Raw genomic sequence first — 21,360 nt, forward strand, 5'->3', positions numbered from 1 at the left:
TTGCTCCAATTGCCACATTGCTTCGAGTGGGATATGTTATGAAATTACATTTTTTTTTAAGTTGTTATATTTGTTCTTCAAATATACTCTTTTAGAAAGCAGCACTAATATTCCCCCCCATAAAACAAACATAAATTAAACATAATTTATATTGGAATACCTTTTATTTTAAATTTATTGGCATGTTAATATCCATCAGGGAAACTAATAAGTTGTCTTCTAAAATGTAAGCAAATGTTAGGAACTATTATTAAAATTCTTAGGAAAAACAAGATGCTAATCTATCCATTCCCATATTCCCTTTCTCCATACAACAACTTCTGTGATATCCATGTAAAATATGTAGTAATAGTAGACGATGGTCATCTAATGATGACAAGGAGTTAGAAGGGAGACGATGAAGATGAAGATGCATTTCATATCAAACACTTTCTTCCATCAACCTCAATTTGCACTCCACGGAATAATTTCTTTCTGGGAAACCATGATCATCCCCATGTTGATACATGAACTGTGTCTTTCTTGCATAATTCAAGGCACATGTACAAATGGATGACTAGTAGCATTAGAAATAGCTTCCAAGCATTCTTCATAGAGTCCTTTCCAAGCATTTCTTAGCAGTCTTGCTATCAACATGGTGACGAGCAGCTTCTTTTGACACACCTTCTCCTTCATGTAACACTATATCGATTTGGGTGTGTCTCCTCTCTCATGCTTCATGAATGTAATGAAGTTGACTTAGAAAGAGATACTCTACAAATTAATTTTCACAACAAGACAGCAATTAACACATTAGTGGAGAAAAGAAAATCTACTCAAAGACAATTTATTTCTACTTTTGAGGATAATTTGTCTCTTCAATCAAAATAATGAAGTTTTAACCAAATTATCATATGCATGTCCTCCCAATCCCTTAAAGCATGCCACCACTTTTCGTTGGGGAAACTAACTTTTCATAAATCTAGTTACAAAAAATATCACTATTAAGAAAGATGAGTGCATATTTACCGCCCTTGTCAAGTACCCTAGGATATTTGGGCCTTTATCCCGCATGAAGTCATAAGCAAATTGATTGGTTGTGTTATAGAGAGCTAAGAAACACAATCGCATGTACTGTGGAAGTTTATCAATATTTCCAATTTCCCATCTACAAAATTCATGAATATTCCAGCAGTAAGGAGAAATTAAAAGGGTAATGTTAGAGAATATGGAGAACATAATTGCGAAGAAACTAAAATTGTTAGGCTTATGCCAATGCAAAAGTCGGTACAGTGTTTCAATGATAAAAGCGCATTAAAGAGCAAAAAAGTGCCAAAAACTTTTATGTTTTAACGAGAATTTAATTTTTAAGGGCATCTGCATATAAGCAAGCCTCTTAAGACCAATTAGTTACTTGTTGGCCTTGTGCAGTTTTCTTTAATGAACATAAGATTCTTAACATTAATGGCTTAATTTATATTTTTTCTCACCTCTCTCTCAAAAGCCAATAGAAAAAAGAAGATATACATGAACTTCAATGGTCATGCAAGGGCAACCAAATACCTGTAGCATGCCACAAAGCACACATCTCACAAAGCAACTCGAACGATCTTTCTAAATTCAGGGTGCAGATGATCTACCTGCCAACGGCCTCTGTGAACAGTTCTAGCTCATCAATTGTACCATGCACATCATAAACATCATCGATAGTCGTGATGAGGCAATTGAGTTTTGTAAGACCCTTTCTACAGATGGAGAAAAGAGGATTGAAGTTGACTCCTATGGTCCACACGTAGTTCTCCATCAATCTGTCCCTAGAAAATTTCAAGTTCTCTGCCAACTCAAGGCCCCTCCACCACCTGGAGAAGATCAATTGTAACAAAAGATTGAATCATTAATGTTTCCAATTATATAATTTATTTTTGATATACGTAAACAAAATAAATGCATCTACTGTTACCAAGTACCTTAACATCTCCTTTATTTCGGCTTGGTACAAAGACTGCACATTATTGAAATCCATCTTTGCTAGTTTGAGTATGAGTAAATCAGACTGGTGTCTAGGCATGATTTCATAAACATCTATATAGCTCCTTGCTTCTGACCTAAGCATCCTTCTAGAAATAGGGAGTTCCAAGGCATGAGTTATTTGTCTCGCAAGGATGGAATCTATGTTCAGCACCTTGGTACTTTCCTCGAGGTGATGAGTTGAAAAGGTCATGGCCTCTTCCAATACGTTCTCCCCTTCAAATCCTAGATGTGAAGCTTCATACAAGCTCAACAACCCCTTCACGTCCTCCGAAAGGACATTCTTTAATCTTCCTTTTTCGTCTTTAAATACGTTAAAAACATCTGCAACAATATACCACCAAGAAAACAAGAACAAGTTACATGATGAACTCAAACTAATGAAAGTTTGTTTCTAGATTAACCAAGAAATGATACTGGCTATACATTAATTGTTTAATACTCACCAGGGGAGGCATGATAGCCATGTTGTCTCAACAATCTGAATTTAAGAGCCGCAATATAGAGGTCTTTAGATTCTTTTTTGTCTTCGAAAATGGAGTCCATTATAACTTTGATCTCCTTCTCAAAGTGGTAAGAAACTCCTAACCTTTGGAGGCTATCCACCAGTTCCATCTGAGCCACTGGCTCATTGCTAGCTTCCACCAGTTGCCTCACAACTTCTTTAATCTCCTCAATATTCTCGCTTCCATGCTTGTCCTGCATTTACGATCTCTTTTAGTTTCAAATACATGCATGCTGAAATAAGTGATCAATTTGCATTAGTTCTTAACCAAGGACAGCTGCTGATTTAGAATCTGCTGAGGTTCCATCAATTTTGTACAAGAACGATTTACCTCTTGTGTGCTTTTTAATGACAGGATGAAATCATCTTTCCATTGGCATGGTGGATAATTCCCGGAACGTCTTTGAACTGACATTTCAACCTGTTGAGGGCTGATTTGGCTTCTCCAAGAGGTCACAACCATGCTCTTGTTCTCTTTTTCGTAGCTGAAGCAGTTCCTATGATCCATAGTGGTAAAGACACGGCGCTCCTGCTTATAAAAATGTGCAAGAAATCAATATGTTTACTTAAAATTGTTTTCTGCATAAAACCTCTAAGACCATGCCCCAAGTATGCGCCTCCGGACGGCTTGCTTCAGGACGTAAGTGCACCTAAACAATCTCTATGTTGAAAAAAGATTGTAACATTGATTTCATATATATATATATATATATATATATATATATATATATATATCTAGAGAGAGAGAGAGAGAGAGAGAGAGGGGGAGGGAAGGCATTGGCCTGCGCCTGCCAGTGGCCTTCACCCACTAGCAGAGATGATAGACAAGCTGGAAAAGTAACGATTTACTTGATATGATATGCAAGATGGTGGCCGAAGAAGGATCAGAGGCTTCAACAACTCCTCGCTCGTAATTCTCCGTAGACAGCAATGGCGATAAGGTGGATGGCTCAATTGGGGTCGTAGGGGTTCCCCATTTATAAGATGTAGTGCTTTTATATATTGCGTCGCAGGACGCCGCGTGCCTACCTAATTTCTTGCATTCAGACAAAATTAAGAGACATGAATATATTATTTAATGGTACATGAAATGTGGCAACTGTTGTCTGTAACGTTCATGGTGACGTTAAAGGATGCCCTCCAATGGGTGACCAGATTCAACGCTAAAAACGGCCTTTCTTGTAGTGGAGGGAAGTTCTAGACAGATTCGAAACGGTGAAGTTGGTTCACAGTTGAATCATGCATTTAAAATTGGCAAAGGCTCAAAGTTTCTTGATATCTGGCATGGGTGAAGCCACAAATTTATGACCAAATGATATTAGTAACAATTAAATGAAAAAAAACTGTCTTAAATTGTTAATATAAAAATATGTGTTTTTGTGGCTGCATAAGGGTAATTGCCCACACCTGCTTCGGCATTCTTAAGCCTTTATATATACTTAGAGAAGCAACTTTCCGTATAGAGCTTATTTTGCTCTCTCTAGAAGATTCAACGAGGTCCCCGATAGATATTTACTTGTACTAGATCCCATTAATTATCTAAAATGTGGGGGACATTTATTTTCATGCATGTATGCCAATTTGATCACCACAGTTATATATGTTTAATTTGTATACAAACAAAACTACAGCCAATTAATTTCAAGGTCTGAATCATAAGATGAGTTGTTTTATACAATACATGTGCATCAATTAAGGGGCCATTAATATAAGACACTACAAAAATATTAATATTTAATGGCGCTCATCAAGTGTCACTGAAAGTATTTACTGGGAAAAATAGTGTGCGACGAGAAACGCCAATGAAAGTAGAAAGGGTGATTCTCTTCAGCACAATCCTTTGCATATGATACATGCAGACTTTTTATGGCAAAGACAATGCCGCCACTGAAATCTTTCAGTGACATTCAAAAGTGGCGTTATAGACCTTTCTATAGCTGTCAATGCATGTCACTAAAGTGGCCTTCCCTGGCGTTTCTAAACAACCATGGTTGGTTTACTATGGCAAAGAAGAAGTGCTGCTGAATCGTTGTCTATGGCAACGAATAAATGCCATTAAAAAGTTAGGAGAGAGAGAGAGTGTGTGTGTATATACATATATATTATAAGAGAGACTCCATTAATTCAAAAGAATTTGCATTTTTATTTCAAATAATATTTTTTACACAATTAGTTGAAAGTAAAAAACGTACATAAATTAAACTTCTGCTTTTGCAAAAGAATAAACTGCATTTCTCATTCTCAGACGCATCTCTGCATCGTCTAGTCAATCACTCGTTAAAAGGTCTGATAGGCTTCCTCCCCTTCAACCTGGATTTCAAGAAAAAATGGTCCATCCTATTGACATTAAGCACAGGCCTTATCCTCTCTCCAAAAACATGACGAAGCACCGGTTTTGTTTGAATGAACACTCCTTCAACACCTGAAGGGACTGGTCAGTCATCTCATGGTAAAGGGAGTATCGCCAGCACCTTCTTGGGCAATAATTCCATCTGCTGCTACAAATGCTGTCAGGCACTTCATTTGGTACAGTTTGACATGATTCACACATGCATGTGAAAGAAATTTTCATTACAGTAGTAGACAAACAAGTGAAGATTTTACTGCAAACCTCTGTACTGACCCATAGCTTCACAACAGCAAGACCGTTCTCAGCACTTTTGGCCTCCACATCAGCCGCATTAATGGCCCTTTGAGCTTCTTCAACAGCAGTACTGTCAGAGCCAATTTGTTGAATATTCAGATGAGGATGGAAGAGAAGCTTAGGTCATGGTCCATCCGAATTGCTGATTCTCATCCCTACAGTAGAAAATTATGATAGCGAAAATTATGGTAGGGATTGTAATGGTTCAAAAGGTCAATTGACGAGTGTCGGTAGAGTAATATATTTATAATTGTTTACACTAAGGTGTTTATTACGGTAATGAAATAACAACCAATACAGCTGGAGGATAAGTGATAGAAAACGTTGCAGAGAAATCATCTCGCGAAATATGCATGCATGAATAGTTCCGAAACCAATATTAGAGGTTGCTTTCAGCCAATATCTTAGTTGCATGTGGATAAGGTCACCTAATATTGTGGAATTTTTTGTCAACTTTCCTTCATCTTGTCAACTATTATTGTCGATTGTTTGATTGATACTCGTTGATGGATATTTGAAAGAAAGATGTGACCTACCAATGAAGTGACAGGTTGTTGAATGGTTGAAAATTGTTGAAGAGTATTGAGTCTATACATGTAATTTATAGCTAGTTTCTTGTTTTTTATTTTGTACTGGCAGTCTTATTTTTCCATATTAGCAGTCGTGGCAGAATTATTGTAAATTTGTCTACATATTTTTCTGCAGAGTCCTTAAGAAGCAGATGAAATCCTGATCGTCCTTTTGTTTGGGCTCACTAGATGTTAGTCGGTGCCTAACTGTATCCTTATGCACATGAGAGCTCATCAATACAGGAGCTAACGTTTTCACTGTGCGGCTGTGTATTTCTGCCATTTCATACTTCGTTTCTGTGTTACACTTTCGTCGTTTCTAAGAAATATGGTCAATGATGTTAGACCCAAGTGATCTCTCAATTTCCTTATGATCTCTCCCTCTAATACTTCTAACTATCTTCTCGAAAAAGGAGATAAGAAATTCTTTTGTGAGATAGAGTTAGTTGCTTGTGCGCAAGCTGAAGCACGGTAAAGCTGCATTACCTAGAGACCATAGTTACCCTAAGAACACAAGGGGATGGGTGAGAGTTTTGACTCTCTTCTGGGCAGTAGGATGAAAGACTTCCTCCTCACTCAAAAACTAGAGGATCTTTTTTGTAGGATAGATGTGTGGGTGGATGATAGGAATAGAAATTACTGTTACTAACGGTTAAAAGCATAACAATGACAGAGATTGAAGTGAATTCTTTTGAGATACAGGTAGTTGCTTGTGCGTAAGCTGAAGTACGGCAAAGTTGCATCACCAAATCACCAAGAGACCAAAGTTACCCTAAGAGCACAAGGGATTGGGTGAGAGCTTTGACTCTCTTCTAAAGACTTCCTGCTCACTCAAAAACTAGAGGATCCTTTTTGTAGGATAGATGTGTGGGTGGATGCTAGGAATAGAAATTACTTTTACTAATTGTCAAAAGTATAACAATGGCAGAGATTGAAGTGAATATTACACATGGCAGCGTCCCCGGAGAACATGCTTATGATCTAGTAACCACTAGCATATAAACAAACTGTGGACTCATGACCTTTGAAAAACTTTTGGACAATGATTATCGTGAATAAAGTAAGTAGTAGACAGACTAAGTTCCAACAATATATCTAATCGACCTAATCAGATCCCACCAGTACTTAAGCCGTGGACTTGGCCCTGAATTTTTGAAACTGAAGTTGGATCCAAATTAACATGGATGGGTAAATTCAACTTGTATATCAAATAAAGTTGGACGATACTTAGATGATAGATCCCTGTCTTGGTTTCAGGTTCCATCACCTAAACCGTGTGCAAAGTCTTGAGTTCGATTATTATTAGGAATGGAAAATCTTGGGATCCAGTAACCACAAATATCGTAACAAACTCTTTTTAAAGCCTGTATTAATCTTGGGTTCCATGACCCTTTTTCAGGAATATTTGGGTAATAGTTGGCGTGAATAAATTCGTTTATGGAGATGTAAATGGTTCGGACTAAGCTCATATATCTGCCGTTTACTAAACCTGACCTAATCGGATCTCCCTTAAACTCGACTTCGTCTTGGACCTGAATTTTTGAACTCAATTCTAGATCCAAGCATGATGGGATGTGGGCTAAACTCAAATTTTGCATGCGATCATGTTGGAATATCTTGCTCACATTAACTCAACCTTGGTTTGGTATATCTTCATCTAAATAGGGCTGTTGTTCAACGAGTCCAGCTAATTTGGGCTCAACTCGAACTCGCTCGATAAACTTGATTCGAACCCGACTCGTTTGATAAACGAGTCGAGTTCGAGTTAAGAAATAAACTCAACAACCTAAACGAGTCGAGCTCTAGTTAAGTGGGCTCGGCTTTATTAAACTCGGTTAAGCTCGAGGAAGAAGATATATAAAATATGTCTCATAAAATTATCGAAAAAAATATATTGCTCAAATGGGTATGCACGTGACTGGTACACCGGAGGTTCAATGTTAAGATATATGCTGCATCTTTCTTTTTTTTTAAAAAAAAAAAAAAAAAAAAAAAAAAAAAAAAAAAAAAAAAAAAAACTTTTTAATGAAATGTTTGGCTCGGCTCAAACAATTTTTGGCTTAAGCTTAATGGAGCCGAGTTCGAGTTTTAAGAAGTCGAGCCGAGTCGGGCTCGAGCTAACAAAATCAAACTCGACTCAAACTCAAGCTGTGTTCAAGTTTCTTTCAAGAAACTTGACCCGAGTTTGAGCTGGCTTAATTCAGCTCGAACTCACTCAGAACAGCCCTACACCTAAACTTTGTACCAAGTCTGAGTTCGGTCATATCCAGTCATTATACATTTTGATATAAATTTAGATTTTGGATCATTGGCGTCCCTACTATTTTATCTTATATCAATGGCCCCCTAATTGACGCACATGTATGTGTAAATCGATTCAGCTTATGATTAATCATGTTGGACCCAGACCCCAGAAAATCTGGGTATTATATAATTAATCCAAGGAGATGGATCCAAGTCCACATCCAACTGTACCCTAGATTTAGAACCCGGTTTTGCTGGCTGGATAAAATCCGGTTGGGGGCTGGCCTGTTCAAGGCATCGACCGTTTGGGAATTTGTTTCCAATAGCTAGCTGTTTCATCAAGTTTTGCCTTAGTTCTAGTAGACCTCATATGGATCCAGGGGCTAGGTCAAGGTGTGGGCTTGTGTGGGCAGTTGCCCACGCAGATGGACAAAATGGTCATTCTCAGGTTGATATCTCATAGCCATTTTCTTCATTTACATGTTTCTGCTGCTCCCGGTCAAAAATTTCTGGCTCCGCTCCTGCCTCCCGGTCAAAAATTTCTGGCTTCGCTCCTGCCTGGATCTTGACTCGTTTCTCGCTAAAATTGGTTGACAAACAGCAAAATGCATGGCGAAGTGATGGCATCTTGATCGGACCAGTTATGAAAACTTCGTGACATCGGAAACTTGAACATGATAGAATCAACTGAGCAGAATCTTCCTAATCGGTTGTCTATGTAAGTGACTCAGATTCAAGTTAAATCCTTTTAAATGTGCATCCGTTGATCAGCTTGAGTCGATTTTTCAATTATTTCATCCAAATACATTCTAAATAACAGTTCAAGTAAAGTTGATCGATGTCTAAAAGCAAATTGGAGAGGTCACCTTGGCATGTAGTCCCCCTTCTTTTCTCTAGATAATGAACTAATTTAAGACCAAATGTTGGCAAATGTTGTATGGAATGCGTATGCGTTTTTTCTTCTTTAAGATATCTAATCCCACAAAGTTGATAATAATGAATTTCCTTTTGCCTTAATTAAAAAAAAAATGAAAATGTGCATGCAAAAAGTTTATCGTGTGGCACTAATTAATGATGTAACCAGACTATATATATATTACGGCTAATTCTTTGAAACGCACGTACATTTTGTATAAACTTGATGTTCTTAGTTAGTAATACGTAAATAAGTTGCCTGAAAATATTGTTTGGCATTTACAATTGAGAATATTTTAGGGGAAAACGCTCAAACATGATTTCAGGTCCTGTGATATTCTGCACATGCATACCTTTTCAACATGTGGAGGCTTTGTTTGAATCATTTGGATAGTCTATATATGTACCGTTGTGGGCGGAGTCAAGGTAGGGCCTATATGGGTCCTGGCTCCACCTAAACAAAAATTTAAAAAATTATATGTAAATTTTAAAAAATTTCATTTGTTTCATATAAAAGTTTTGAAAAATGAGATTTTGACTCTAATCAAAATTTAGAAACTTTAATTTGACCCTATCATGAAAAATTTCTAGCTCCGCCCATGCGTAGAATAACTCACAACCGAAAAAGATATTAAAGTTGTCTTCTTCCTTCAAACTTTAGTTATGAGGATCTGATCTCATGTGTGAGAGAGAGACTGAGAGTCTCACTGTAAAACACCCGCCGCTTTGTCTTTATATACATGTATTGTCTATTTACTTATTCTTTTGCGACAAATATTATTGGATGTGACGTAATCGTTGTAGTAAAGTAGATGTAACTAGGGTTGCCATAATGATATCGATAAGTCTGGACCTAATTTCCTTTATCTTGTTCGTTTTTTTAGAGACGTCAATGTATCATATCTGAATTGGATATTCCACTGACTCGTTTTGAAAAAATAAGATATGAAAAAAAAAAAGAATATCAAATTAAGATATTGGATCAGATTCAGTTTAAAGAAATAACATCCAACCAGATTTAGATTCGAATAATTTGGATTCGAGTCAAATATAGTTTTAAATAAATATCTTGTAGATAATGCTCATATATTTTGAAAAATGGTCAGAACTAGTTCAAAATTCAGATTCGGATTCATACATGAATTCAAAAATCAGCTTCAAATTGCATTTGGATTGTGAAATTGGACTTCGAACGTGGATTCAGATATAACCTTTTTTGTTCATTCATATTTGAATCCAAATTAGAACTTGGATACATAATACTCACGATCGTCATGATGTTAATTTAGTTCCTAGCAATGGCATTCAGTTCCTGCTAGCGCCCTCCAATATTATCTCATGATTCTCACCAAATCCTTTTTCAAGTGCCCATACATAATGATAGACTCAGTCCGGGTCTGCCTTTTATTAGATTTGACACGATCGGCTTTCCCTTATCAAGACTTGGAGTTGGGCCTCAATTTTGAAAACGAATCAGGATCCAAACCCCGGTGGTAAATTCAGACTTTACATGTACTCAAGTTGGGTCACAGTCATATCTCGGTCTTGGCTTCGGGTTCAGCCTCCTAAACCATGTGTACCCAGACCGACACGTTCGATTATTCAGCACCCCTTAACATAAAACGTAATTCATTACTTTCCTTTGTTTCTTCATCTGTACATGTACTAGTCTTTAAATATTGTGATACCAACTACATATTCTCATCACGGCATAGCTAGGTGGTTGGACTGGCGGTCAGGTAAGAGCCTGGTTGTCAGTTTGATTCTCTTGTGAGGCGCTTTCTCTATATTACAAAAGGTGGCAGATACTACTTTGATAGGTCGGTGAGAGTCCAATCGTCAATTCAATTATTGTAGGTGTTATTTCTTTAAATTGCAAAAAGTAATAAAAAGGGAACAATAGTAAGTTCATCTAGATCCTAATACAGTTTTGCACTCCGAAGAGAGGGGCTTCTGCCTCTCATCTGGGTTTGGGGTTCTCTCCTCTTACTTAAAAATGGTGGCAGACTATATATATATATATATATGGGGTTCAAATATATGTGTCTCGCAAATGAAGGGTTAGCAGCCTTGGCAATGGGCCCAGGTACGCGACATTTACCCGGTACGCAGCCTGAGTCGGCCCGTTTAATTTTATTAAATTTTTATTATTTTGATTTAATAATAGTATACATTTTATTATTAAAAATACATTTTAAATTAATTTTTTTATTTTATATTAAAAAAATTAAATTTAATTGGGCTGGGTCGAGCCCTGGCTCGGGTTTGGGGGGTCGGGCCTGGGTCGGCCGGATGCCGAGGAGCCTAATATAGGTGTACACATACAATAATTTTGATACTGAAACTAGTCTGGCAATTTTTTTCTGCAAAGAAGAATTGATTAAGCCGTTGGATATTTACATTAGCATGAGTGCCTTTGCTTTACCACGGGGCCACAGGGTGCTTCAGCCATGCCAAAGAGAGCAATCGGTCGACCTGCAGAAACATCAGTTGAAAGACGTTTGGGAAATTTTCCACCAAGCCAGTGGAAAGATGATTTCATCCAGCCATTAAGCGGCACATACGAGGTAAATTTTACTTATATCTAAAGCTTCTGTTCTTGTACCAATTTCTTAACCTGGTTTATTTGTTTGTTCTTATATAAAATTAATGAAACGTCAACTGACTCTAGATCTTGTCCATCTCGGTTAGGAATTAACTAGTTCAAGTTTATCAAGCTGCTATTAAATTGCTGGTGAATTCGTGTATACATCTTGACACTTAGATGGCTGAGCAATAATAATGATGATACCACATATTGCTCTCGACCTGTTTGGTGTTATTTAACTGAAAGATATCAACAAAGAATGTTGAGGAGATGAAACAAGACGTGAAGCAGATGGAGGAAGGTTTCAACGAGCGACTGGCTCAGATGGAGCTCGTCGGTAGCCTCCAAAGATTAGAAGTTTCATACCACTTTGAGAAGGAGATCGAAGTTGTAATGGACTCCATTTTCAAAGACAACAAGGAATGTGAAAACCTCCATTCTGCTGCCCTTAGATTCAGATTGTCAAGGCAACACGGCTATCGTGCTTCCCCTGGTGAATCAATATATATCCTGTTATCGTTTCTTGCTTAATTAAACTAAAGCAACTCTCGCTTAACTTCCTCTTGTTTTCTTGGTGGATCATCAGATTCATCACAGATGTTTTTAAATGCATTTAAGGATGAAAGAGGGAGATTTAAGAACATGCTTGCACAAGATGTGAAGGGGTTGCTGAGCTTGTATGAAGCTTCACGTCTGGGTCTTGAGGGGGAGACTCTTGTGATTGAGGAAAACCCTGGTTTAGAGGGAAGGATAACAGAAAGCGTAAAGTGACAGAGAGGAAATGAGAGAAAGATAAGCATGTGCGAGTAACTTGAATGAATCTCATTAATTTTTTAAGTGTTACATCAGATATATATACAATATCTGACAGAAATGTATATACAGAAATCAGATACACTACCGATAGGATACAGCTCTAGACAGTTATGTTACAGTTTTCTCCCAATTAGTTCATACTTCTCCGAACTGAATTCCTGACATTCTCTCCCTCAAGTTAGATCTTCCAAACTTTGAAGACCTAACTTGCATCATAACCCGTGGAATATGTCTTTGCATACAGCTTTGGTTAGAATATCTGCCAACTAATCCTTTGAAGTAACATGTTGAGTTTTTATAATCCTTGACTGAATTTTTTCTCTTAGGAAGTGACAATCAACTTTGATGTGTTTCGTCCGTTCGTGAAACACAGGATTATTTCCAATGTAAATTGCAGCTCTTCTATCATAGAAGAGGCTCATTGGCTGATCTATGTTAATCTTGATGTCTTGTAACAAGTATTTTGTCCATAGCAGTTCGCATATAGTGAGAGCCATAGCTCGATATTCACTTTATGCACTTGATCTGGCCACAACCATTTGTTTCTTACTCCTCTAAGAGATTAAATTATCACCAATGAAGTAACAGTAACCAGTTGTTGATCTTTTGTCATTTTGATTTCCTGTCCAGTCAGCATCTGCATATCCGTATATCTGTAGATGATTGTTTCTTCTAAACATGATGCCCTTGTTACCTGTCTTCTTAAGATATCTAAGCACATGATAGGCTGCTTCTACATGAGATTTTCTGGGGCTGTGCATAATCTGACTTAGCAGATTTACTGCGTAAGTAATGTCTGGTCTAGTAGTTGTCAAATATAACAACTTACCGACTAGCTTCTGATAGCTTCTTGCTTCTTGTATTAGCTCTCCATCTTCATGCAACAACTTCAAGTTTACTTCAATTGGAGTATCAGCTTCTCTACACTCTATCATTCTTGCTTCATGTAACAAATCTGCAACATACTTTGTTGACACAAGAATATGCCTTCTGGTTTATGTATTATTTTCATGCCAAGGAAATAGTGTAGTACTCCTAGATCTTTAATCTCAAAGCAATTTCTCAAAATTTTCTTGGTTCTCTAGATAAAACTCAAGTCCTCTCTAGTTAAGATTATATCATCTACGTAAACAGCAGCAATAACTGTTCTTTTGCTGGTCGAGGCTACAAATATGGTATGATCTGCACTACTCATCTTATATCCTCCTTCAATCAACTTTGAACTCAATTTTTCATACCACGCTCTAGGTGATTGCTTGAGCCTATATAATGACTTCTTTAATTTGCACACCTATGGCTTTGTACCATGTTGAACATGCAAGCCTTGGGGTAATTCCATATAGATCTTTTCTTCTAAGTCTATATGAAAAAAGGCATTCTTCACATTTAGTTGGTACATTTTCCAATTCTTTACTGCTGCTACTGAAAATAATATTCGTAATGAGCTCATCTTTGCAACAGGGCCGAAAGTCTCATGATAGTCAATGCCTTGTTCTTGTGTAAAGCCCTTAGCTACCAGTTTTGCCTTGTAGCGCTCCACCTGTCCACTACAGTTATACTTGATTTTATATGTCCATTTGCAGCCAACTAGCTTTTTATTTGAATGTTTATCTACTAGCTCCCAAGTCTGATTTTCCTTCAGGGCTGCTAATTCCTTATGAAATGCTTTCCTCCATTTTTCTTCAGTTCTAGCTTGTTCATATGTAAGTGGCTCTCTTTCAAGACAGAGAACTATATCGGCTTTGTCATTTTTCTAGACATGATATGTATAATAATCATTATACCTGGCCGGTCCTCGTCTTATACGACCTGTCCTGCTACTTCCTTGAACATTTTCAGTCACTCCCACATCCAAGTTGGAGTTGTTTCTTGCTTCTTCATCAACCAGATTGTTTCCAGACATTATGAATTCATCATCATTTTCATTCGCCATTGGAAGCGGTTTAGCAGGCATAAGATTCTCCCCCTTACTGAAAGCATCTTGGATGGTTTCAGTATAAAAGGGTATGTTTTCCATGAATTTGACATCCCTCAATACGTATATCTTGTTTCTGATAGGGTCATAACACTTATACCCTTTCTTGGTGAATGAACATCCTAGAAGCACACGCCTAACAGCTCGTCTTCCAAGTTTGTGTCTTGCACTTTCTTGTAGGTGAACATAATATACACATAAAAAAATTCTTGAGTGCTGTAAAGAAGGAGGTCTACTATTCAGAATTTCTAATGGACTTCTGTTATCTAGTGTGTGACTTGATGTTATATTCATAACGTGGCAAGCACAAGCCACTGCTTCACACCAGAATTGTGGAGGAACATTCATATAAAACATTAGGGATCTAGCAATATTTAGGAGTTGTCTATTACGTCTTTCACTCACCCCATTTTTGTTGGGGAGTTCCTACAAGTAGTTTGATGTAATATTCCGTGTTTGTTTGTGAACTCCTCAAATTCTGCGTTAATGTATTCTTCTCCATTATCCGACCTTAGTGTCTTAATGTTGTGATTGTACTGAGTGACTATGTATTGGAAAAATTGCTTAAATGTAAGCAATACATCACTTTTCCTTCTCAAAAAAATAAATATAGGTGGCTCGAGATTTGTCAACTATGAAAGTGACGAAGTATCTATATTCAAATTTTCCAGTTATAAGGGCTGGTCCCCATACATCAGTATGTATCAAATTGAAACAAGATTCAACAACAAATTCAGAATCTGTGAAGGACAACCTGATAATCTTAGCCAGGCTACATGCCTCACAATCATCTACTAGAAATCTAGAGCCTGAAAACATAGTTATCAGAACTTTATTGGATGGATGACCTATTCTGTAGTGCCATATGTGAGCGTCACTTGCAGTCTTTATTGCAGTGTATATATTGGAATTGTACTCTAGAAAAAGGTAGTATAAGTCATTTGCTTCTCAGCATTCACCAATCTTTATTTGATTCTTGTTGTCTACTAGTATCACTTTTTTTTCAATGAGAATTATGTAACAGTTAAAGCAGTAATCAGTTTGCTAACAGATATTAAGTTTGCTTCAGACTTGGGTACATACAACACGTCATGCAATGTAATATGTTGATTTATGCGAACAGACCCATACCATACTGCAGATGTAGTGGACCCATCAGCTGGTTTGACTGATATCTGTTTATCATACTTAATATTATGTAACGGTTCTAAACAAGCTGTCATATGATCTGTAGCTCCACTGTCAACTAACCATGCTGAGCTATTGGAACGAGCCAAGAAAGAACAGGGTAATGGGTTTGATTTTTTACCTTTTTCTGTTTCTTGCTTAGTTGTAATAGCTAGGTTGTTGTAGGTAATCTGTTTGAGCAGACACGTAAGTTCAGCAATATCACCTTCACGTCTGACTCCAACGTAGTGAGCTTGTCCTCTTCCTCCGCTTGGACGACTCTTCAAGTTCCAGCAACACTCCTTAGTGTGTCCTTGTTTCTTGCAGTAAGTGCAGAACAAAGAACTTCATCCTCGACCAACCCTGGTATCTGCTACAAAATTGTTCCTGTCTCTTGGTGTAGTTTGAGAAGTTTCTGTTTTGGCAACGAAAGCAACCTTATCATCAAGTGAAGTTTGTTTCTTGAAGTTGTCTTCAGTCTTCATAACTTGTCGCCTAGTTTCTTCTCGTTGTATGACGGAGCAGACATTGTTGACGGATGGAAGAGGATAAGACACGAGAATCTGACTTTTCAGATAGTCGAACTATGATCCTAGCCCAGCAAGAAGTTTGAACACTTTATCTTCTTCATCTCTCTGTTTCAATACTTCCATGTCAGGAACAGGGGGATAATGTTGGGATAGTTCATCCCACATTGCCTTAAGAGAACTTAGGTACACATGAAACTGCTTCTCTCCCTTTGTAAGTCATGCGATATCCTATTGTAAGAGATAAACCCTAGCCAAATTTTGGCCTTCACCATAGATTTCTGCTAGAGTATCCCATATTTTTTGGAATAGAAAACTCTCTGCAATGGCAGATTCCATTGAATTTAATAGCCATGACATTACAACTCGATCATTGGCTTCCCATTCTTCATAGCTAGGATCGCTTGCGAATTTCACCCAAGTCACATAGTTTCCACCGTTTAGAGGTGTTGTGGTGATTTTGAGGGCTGGATCTGACTCCTTTATGACTGTTTTCACTGCTAAAATTTGGGGATTTTCTGATTCAGCTGTCACTGCTGAGAAGGGGTGCCGATTTAACCGTGTAGTGCTACTGCTGGTGCGATCAATTGCTTTGTTCGACCTCCCGCCGCAGGATCAAACTATCACAAAAATGAGGCCGAAGTAGCACCGGTAGTCACCTTGATCTCCTCACGGTGTTTCTGTGCACAAAGCCTGGGAACGTTCTGCAGATTCCTTTGCTGCAAGGACATCAACACGGAAGCCCACGAGGAGATGAGGTTTCGGTGGCCAAGCTCTGATACCATCTTGTGATTGAGGAAAACCCTGGTTTAAAGGGAAGGATAACAAAAAGCGTAAAGTGACAGAGAGGAAACGAGAGAGAGATAAGGATGTGTGAGTAACGTGAATGAATCTCATTAATTTTTTAAGTGTTACATCAGATATATATACAGTATATGACAAAAATATATACACAAAAATTAGACACACTACCGATGGGATACAACTGTAGGCAGTTATTTACAGCTGTCACCCAATTAGTTCATACTTCTTCGAACTGAATTCTTAACATAGATGATATTGGAAGAGGCCATGAGCCTCGCAACTCATCACCCACAGGAGAGCACTAAGATGCGGAATTTAGTTTCCTACCTACCGAAACAGGTAGTTCATGCCTTGGAGCTCCTTCTTTTCAAAGGAAGCTTAGGTCAGAAGCAAGGATCTACATAGATTTACATGAAGGGATGCCTGGACACTACTCTGGTTTACTCAAACTAGCAAAGTTGGATTTGAGTAATTTGCAGTCTTTGTACCAAGCAGAAATCAAGGAGGTGTTAAGGTTGGTAACAACATATGCATTGGTTTTGTCAGAGGCAAGTCAGATGTGCGCGCTGTGTGGGAAACTGCCTCCAGGTTCTCATATTGATCTTTGAAGAAAAAATTCCTCATTTATATATTGGTGTTCCTTAAAAATTTTAAATTTAATAACTAGTGCCCTTTAACTAGAATTTTCTGGTTCTGCCTCCAGGTTTTGTTCACTTTTAAACTTCATTTTAAAACACTAATTTGGTTTATTGTACTAATTCATTTTGTATAGGTGGTGGAGGAACCTTGAGTTGGCAGAGCACTTGAAATTTTTTCTAGGGACAGGTTGATGGAGGGCTACTTGATGGCCAAGGGAATAAACTGCAATCCTCTTTTCTCCATCTGCAGGAAGAGTCTTGCAAAAGCATGCTGCTTCGTGATGACCATTGATGACATTTACGATGTGTATGGCATAGTTGATGGGCTCGAACTGTTCACAGAGGCTGTCCACAAGTAACTCTGCCTTGCCCTTAATTTAGTTTTTTGGCTTTTAGTGCATGACCAATTAAGTTAATGGATATATATATATATATATATCTCTTCTTGCTTTTTGGTTACTGAGAAAATTAAAGTTTATGAACTTAATTTCTGCATATACAAATCATGGTTATGGCTTAATGTTTTCATTAGAGAGGGGCAACCTGACGAATTATAAATTAGATGCTATGGAATTAGTTTCCCAAGAGAAACCTGTTAACAATTACTTGGTCTTAAGGGGCTTGCAGAGAAGCATACAAACATTAAATTCTTGTTTAAAGTAAAAGAAAAATGGATGGTAGTTTTTGGTTCTTTGCTTACATCAACTGGTGCAACTATGTCGATCAAAAATAAAACCCATCTAATGCAATCACTAGGTTGTTTGCCTTTGGACATCAGTGTGCTAATAAAAAATAAAAAAATATTGTAGTAGAAATCTTGTTTAATTTTTATTTGAGTTTTTAAAAAAGTTTTATACTCTCTGTATGTAGTAGGGCCCGGAGTGAGTTGCGTGAACCCAAGAGACATCCTGCGGCCAGTTTAGGATGAGAAGAGAGAAATTGCATGATTTATGATGCTAAACGAATATCATAGACTTGGTTTTATCTTAGTCAAAGCTTTTTTATATCCCTAGCTCCATGTAGGTTTCTAGCATATTTTAATATTACGCTAAATTAATATAATTTTAGACATGCTTGCTTCTTCGAGCCATGCCAACACTAAGGGCCCATGCCTTCCTGGACAATCCTTTTTCACGTTGGGGGTAGATTTCTTTTGAAAGGTAGATTTCTTTTGAGAGGAAGTCCCCAGTCGAAGTTAGTTGTCGACTATATATTATTAAACAAGGTGGCCGACCATCGCCTACTCGACGATGAACTTTCACTTGCTTGCCTCCGCGTGACTATACGTGGTTGTGGACGCAACATATACGTCCACAGGGGGAATTGCCTCTAAACGATGTGCACCCTCTTGCACATCCAAACGCTACGCGTGGGTAACCCTACCATTCTCCAATGATAGACGTGTATGTTTTAAGAGATTTATGACTATGATGCACTTATATGCTTCGTATTTGCATCTTACTTTTCACTTTTCAGATTCTGATTTTAATTTTGGTGGTAAAACTTGAAAATCCAGAAACAAAACCTTGAAACATTATATCTACTGAAACAAGAACATGATATTCTTGATAAGAACACAAACTCAGAGCACACATACGTGGTATCTACGTTCCTGCAAACAATTTATTACTTTTTTTTTATTAGCTTGGAAAGTTTATAAGGTTCTTTCAGCTTGGGTCGGACGCCCCTTTCCCTCCCTCTTTCCCCCACCCCCTTCGGACCTTAAATGTAAGGTCTTTTACATATAAGGTACTCAAGATCCATGCAACTGAAATCCACATCTTACACAGCACACCTTTCAATGCAGCTTCGAATTTGAGATCCATCAGACACTAATGGTTAAACAAACACAAATTGGAGAGACCACTCTTGATCGGTGAGTGGTTAAGCTGTATTCCATTCACATCTTTTCTTCATACATTAATAGATGAATTTAAGATGGGCCACTCCATCATTTTGCAACTGTCGTATGAAATGTTTGTTTCTTCTAGACATATAATGAATCTAACTGACACGGCACGTTAATTTTACCGTCTTACCCCTGCCGACACACGGACACCCACAGTTTCTTAAAAAAGTATATTATGTTTTGCATTTTTTTCATATTGATTTTAATGTTCTGTATATTATTCTTGTATATTAATTATCCACAACGTATTTTCACATTTTTCTCATCCATTTTGCATTAATTTTGCTTTTTTTCGTGAAACTTTACACATTACCGTATCCTCATATCCAGTGGGTAGCCACATGTTGCCGACACCAGCTTTTCAAAATTCTTTTCTTTTTACATGGTAAATTTAATCTTTATTTTTATACACCAGTGCTCCTCCAACTATTTTTTCTAGCTCCCCCACTTGCCAATATCTACAGTTTTTAAAATTGTGATGACTAAAACAGAATAAACCGGTTGGCAACCACATATATAATTGCCATGAAATCCATTGGGCAAGCACTAAACAAAGATACAATAAGATGATAAGGTTAAAGGTACCTTACTCGTTTAATTAACAATAAGAACCTAAGAGGTCAACTAAGCCCCTAAAAAAATCCAATTTAATTCATCTATTATGTTGGTCAATGCCAAGACTTTCCCCACGAAAAAGAAAAATCTACAATTGGAGTTCCACCAAAATCACCGGATAAATTCAGATTCGAATGAAGCCAGAAAATTTTATCTAAGGGTATTAGTTTACAAATCTTTAAATAGCACCAATATGTAAATGTGAAAAATTACTCAACTTTCAAGAGCTTGGGGAAAAGAAAAGTGAATTTATTCATCCTTGCGCTTTGGAAAAGAATTGTAGTTAGTTTCCCATGGAATCTGGTTTTTATTCTTAGTGATTAACTAAACAAAGTAATAGCAAGCAACCATATAAACTAAGACCCAAATCGAGCCCCCGTTTTTAAAACCATGTTCAAGCCAACAACTTGTATTGCGAAATATTAAACAATTAACAAGATGGTGAGAGTAATCTTTTTATTTACGAGGAGGGTTTGAATATTCTGATATTTGACCTGCAATAAGTATATTTATAAGATTCTCACCCATATATAAAAAAAAATAAATCTAGTACCAGTAATAAATTATGTTTTTAATAAACAACATTGGCCTGATGTAGGCTACGTTGATAAGGTTGGGCTCCGGACCGGATAATCGGGATATAATTATTCCAATGATGTAGGTCCAGGTCCAATTAGACCTTAGACCCGGTTCTTGACTGAGGGCAGTCGCCGAAGTCCAGCTGTTTTGGGTTTTGCTCCAAATAGTTGGATCGATAGATCATGTTTTGCTCTCGATTTAAAATTCCTAATTTGGATCTGAAGCTGAGAGAAAGCATCTGACCCGGTTAGTACCCAACGGACATGGATCTCAAGTTCCCACGGGTTGGGTCACGGTCAGCCGGAGTTCTAAGAGAGAGGTCGACTACTGGGCAGACAATTTGTTCAAAGAGTGGAAAAACCAATGGGTTGGATCTGATTCAGATCCAGACATGGGATCCAATTGAAGATCGGTTACGGTTTAGCTTATGGATCCTTGTCCAAAATTTGGATCGGCCATCCATTTATCTCCCACGCGGCGCCTGGAGATGGAGCAATCCTTTTCCTGGTTACAATGAGCTCATTAAATACTGAGCTGAGCGAAAACAGGAGGGCCGGTCTATCTGGAATCGGCGGCCCGTCAAGGGCAATTTCGTCTTTTGACATTATAGTGCCCAGTGGATAAGCCTTGCCATGTTGGAGACGCATCAGTTCTCTCATCCGACACAGACGCATCAATATGGACCGATACATATTAGACCCGATCCGGATAGATCAGGATTTTTTTAATATATATGTTTGTGTAGAATACTATATAAAAACATACCTGAATAAAATATGCTGACACTAATTAAATAAAAAAAATTATAAATTGTCGCGTTGAATCAAACCTCCGTGCCGATGCCTCAGCGCTCACAGAT

The 21,360-nt window shown here is 37.6% G+C and overlaps 1 protein-coding gene across 1 annotated transcript; it reads right to left on the minus strand.

Annotated features, from left to right (window-relative positions):
- Positions 1–644: 644 nt before the first annotated feature.
- Positions 645–3,445, minus strand: LOC116264360 (alpha-thujene synthase TPS3, chloroplastic-like). The gene is made up of 6 exons (XM_031644504.1): positions 3,362–3,445; positions 2,844–3,041; positions 2,454–2,706; positions 1,947–2,331; positions 1,620–1,838; positions 645–714 (listed from the first exon to the last, which is right to left on the minus strand). Exons 2-6 carry the CDS (start codon positions 3,018–3,020, stop codon positions 672–674), a joined length of 1,077 nt encoding a protein of 358 aa, XP_031500364.1. The 5' UTR covers positions 3,021–3,041; positions 3,362–3,445; the 3' UTR covers positions 645–671.
- Positions 3,446–21,360: the final 17,915 nt, after the last annotated feature.

This window comes from Nymphaea colorata, chromosome 11 (genome assembly GCF_008831285.2).
Source record: "Nymphaea colorata isolate Beijing-Zhang1983 chromosome 11, ASM883128v2, whole genome shotgun sequence".
In the NCBI taxonomy this organism is placed as follows: domain Eukaryota; kingdom Viridiplantae; phylum Streptophyta; class Magnoliopsida; order Nymphaeales; family Nymphaeaceae; genus Nymphaea; species Nymphaea colorata.

Bases quoted from the DNA above. Each gene is read 5' to 3' on its own strand.
- LOC116264360 (XM_031644504.1), bottom strand. From the start codon at position 3,020: ATGGATCATAGGAACTGCTTCAGCTACGAAAAAGAGAACAAGAGCATG. The intron at 2,332-2,453 runs GTGAGTATTAAA...ATATTGTTGCAG, and splicing joins TGGCTATCATGCCTCCCCTG to ATGTTTTTAACGTATTTAAA. The intron at 715-1,619 runs GTAGATCATCTG...ACATTCATGAAG, and splicing joins TTCACAGAGGCCGTTGGCAG to CATGAGAGAGGAGACACACC.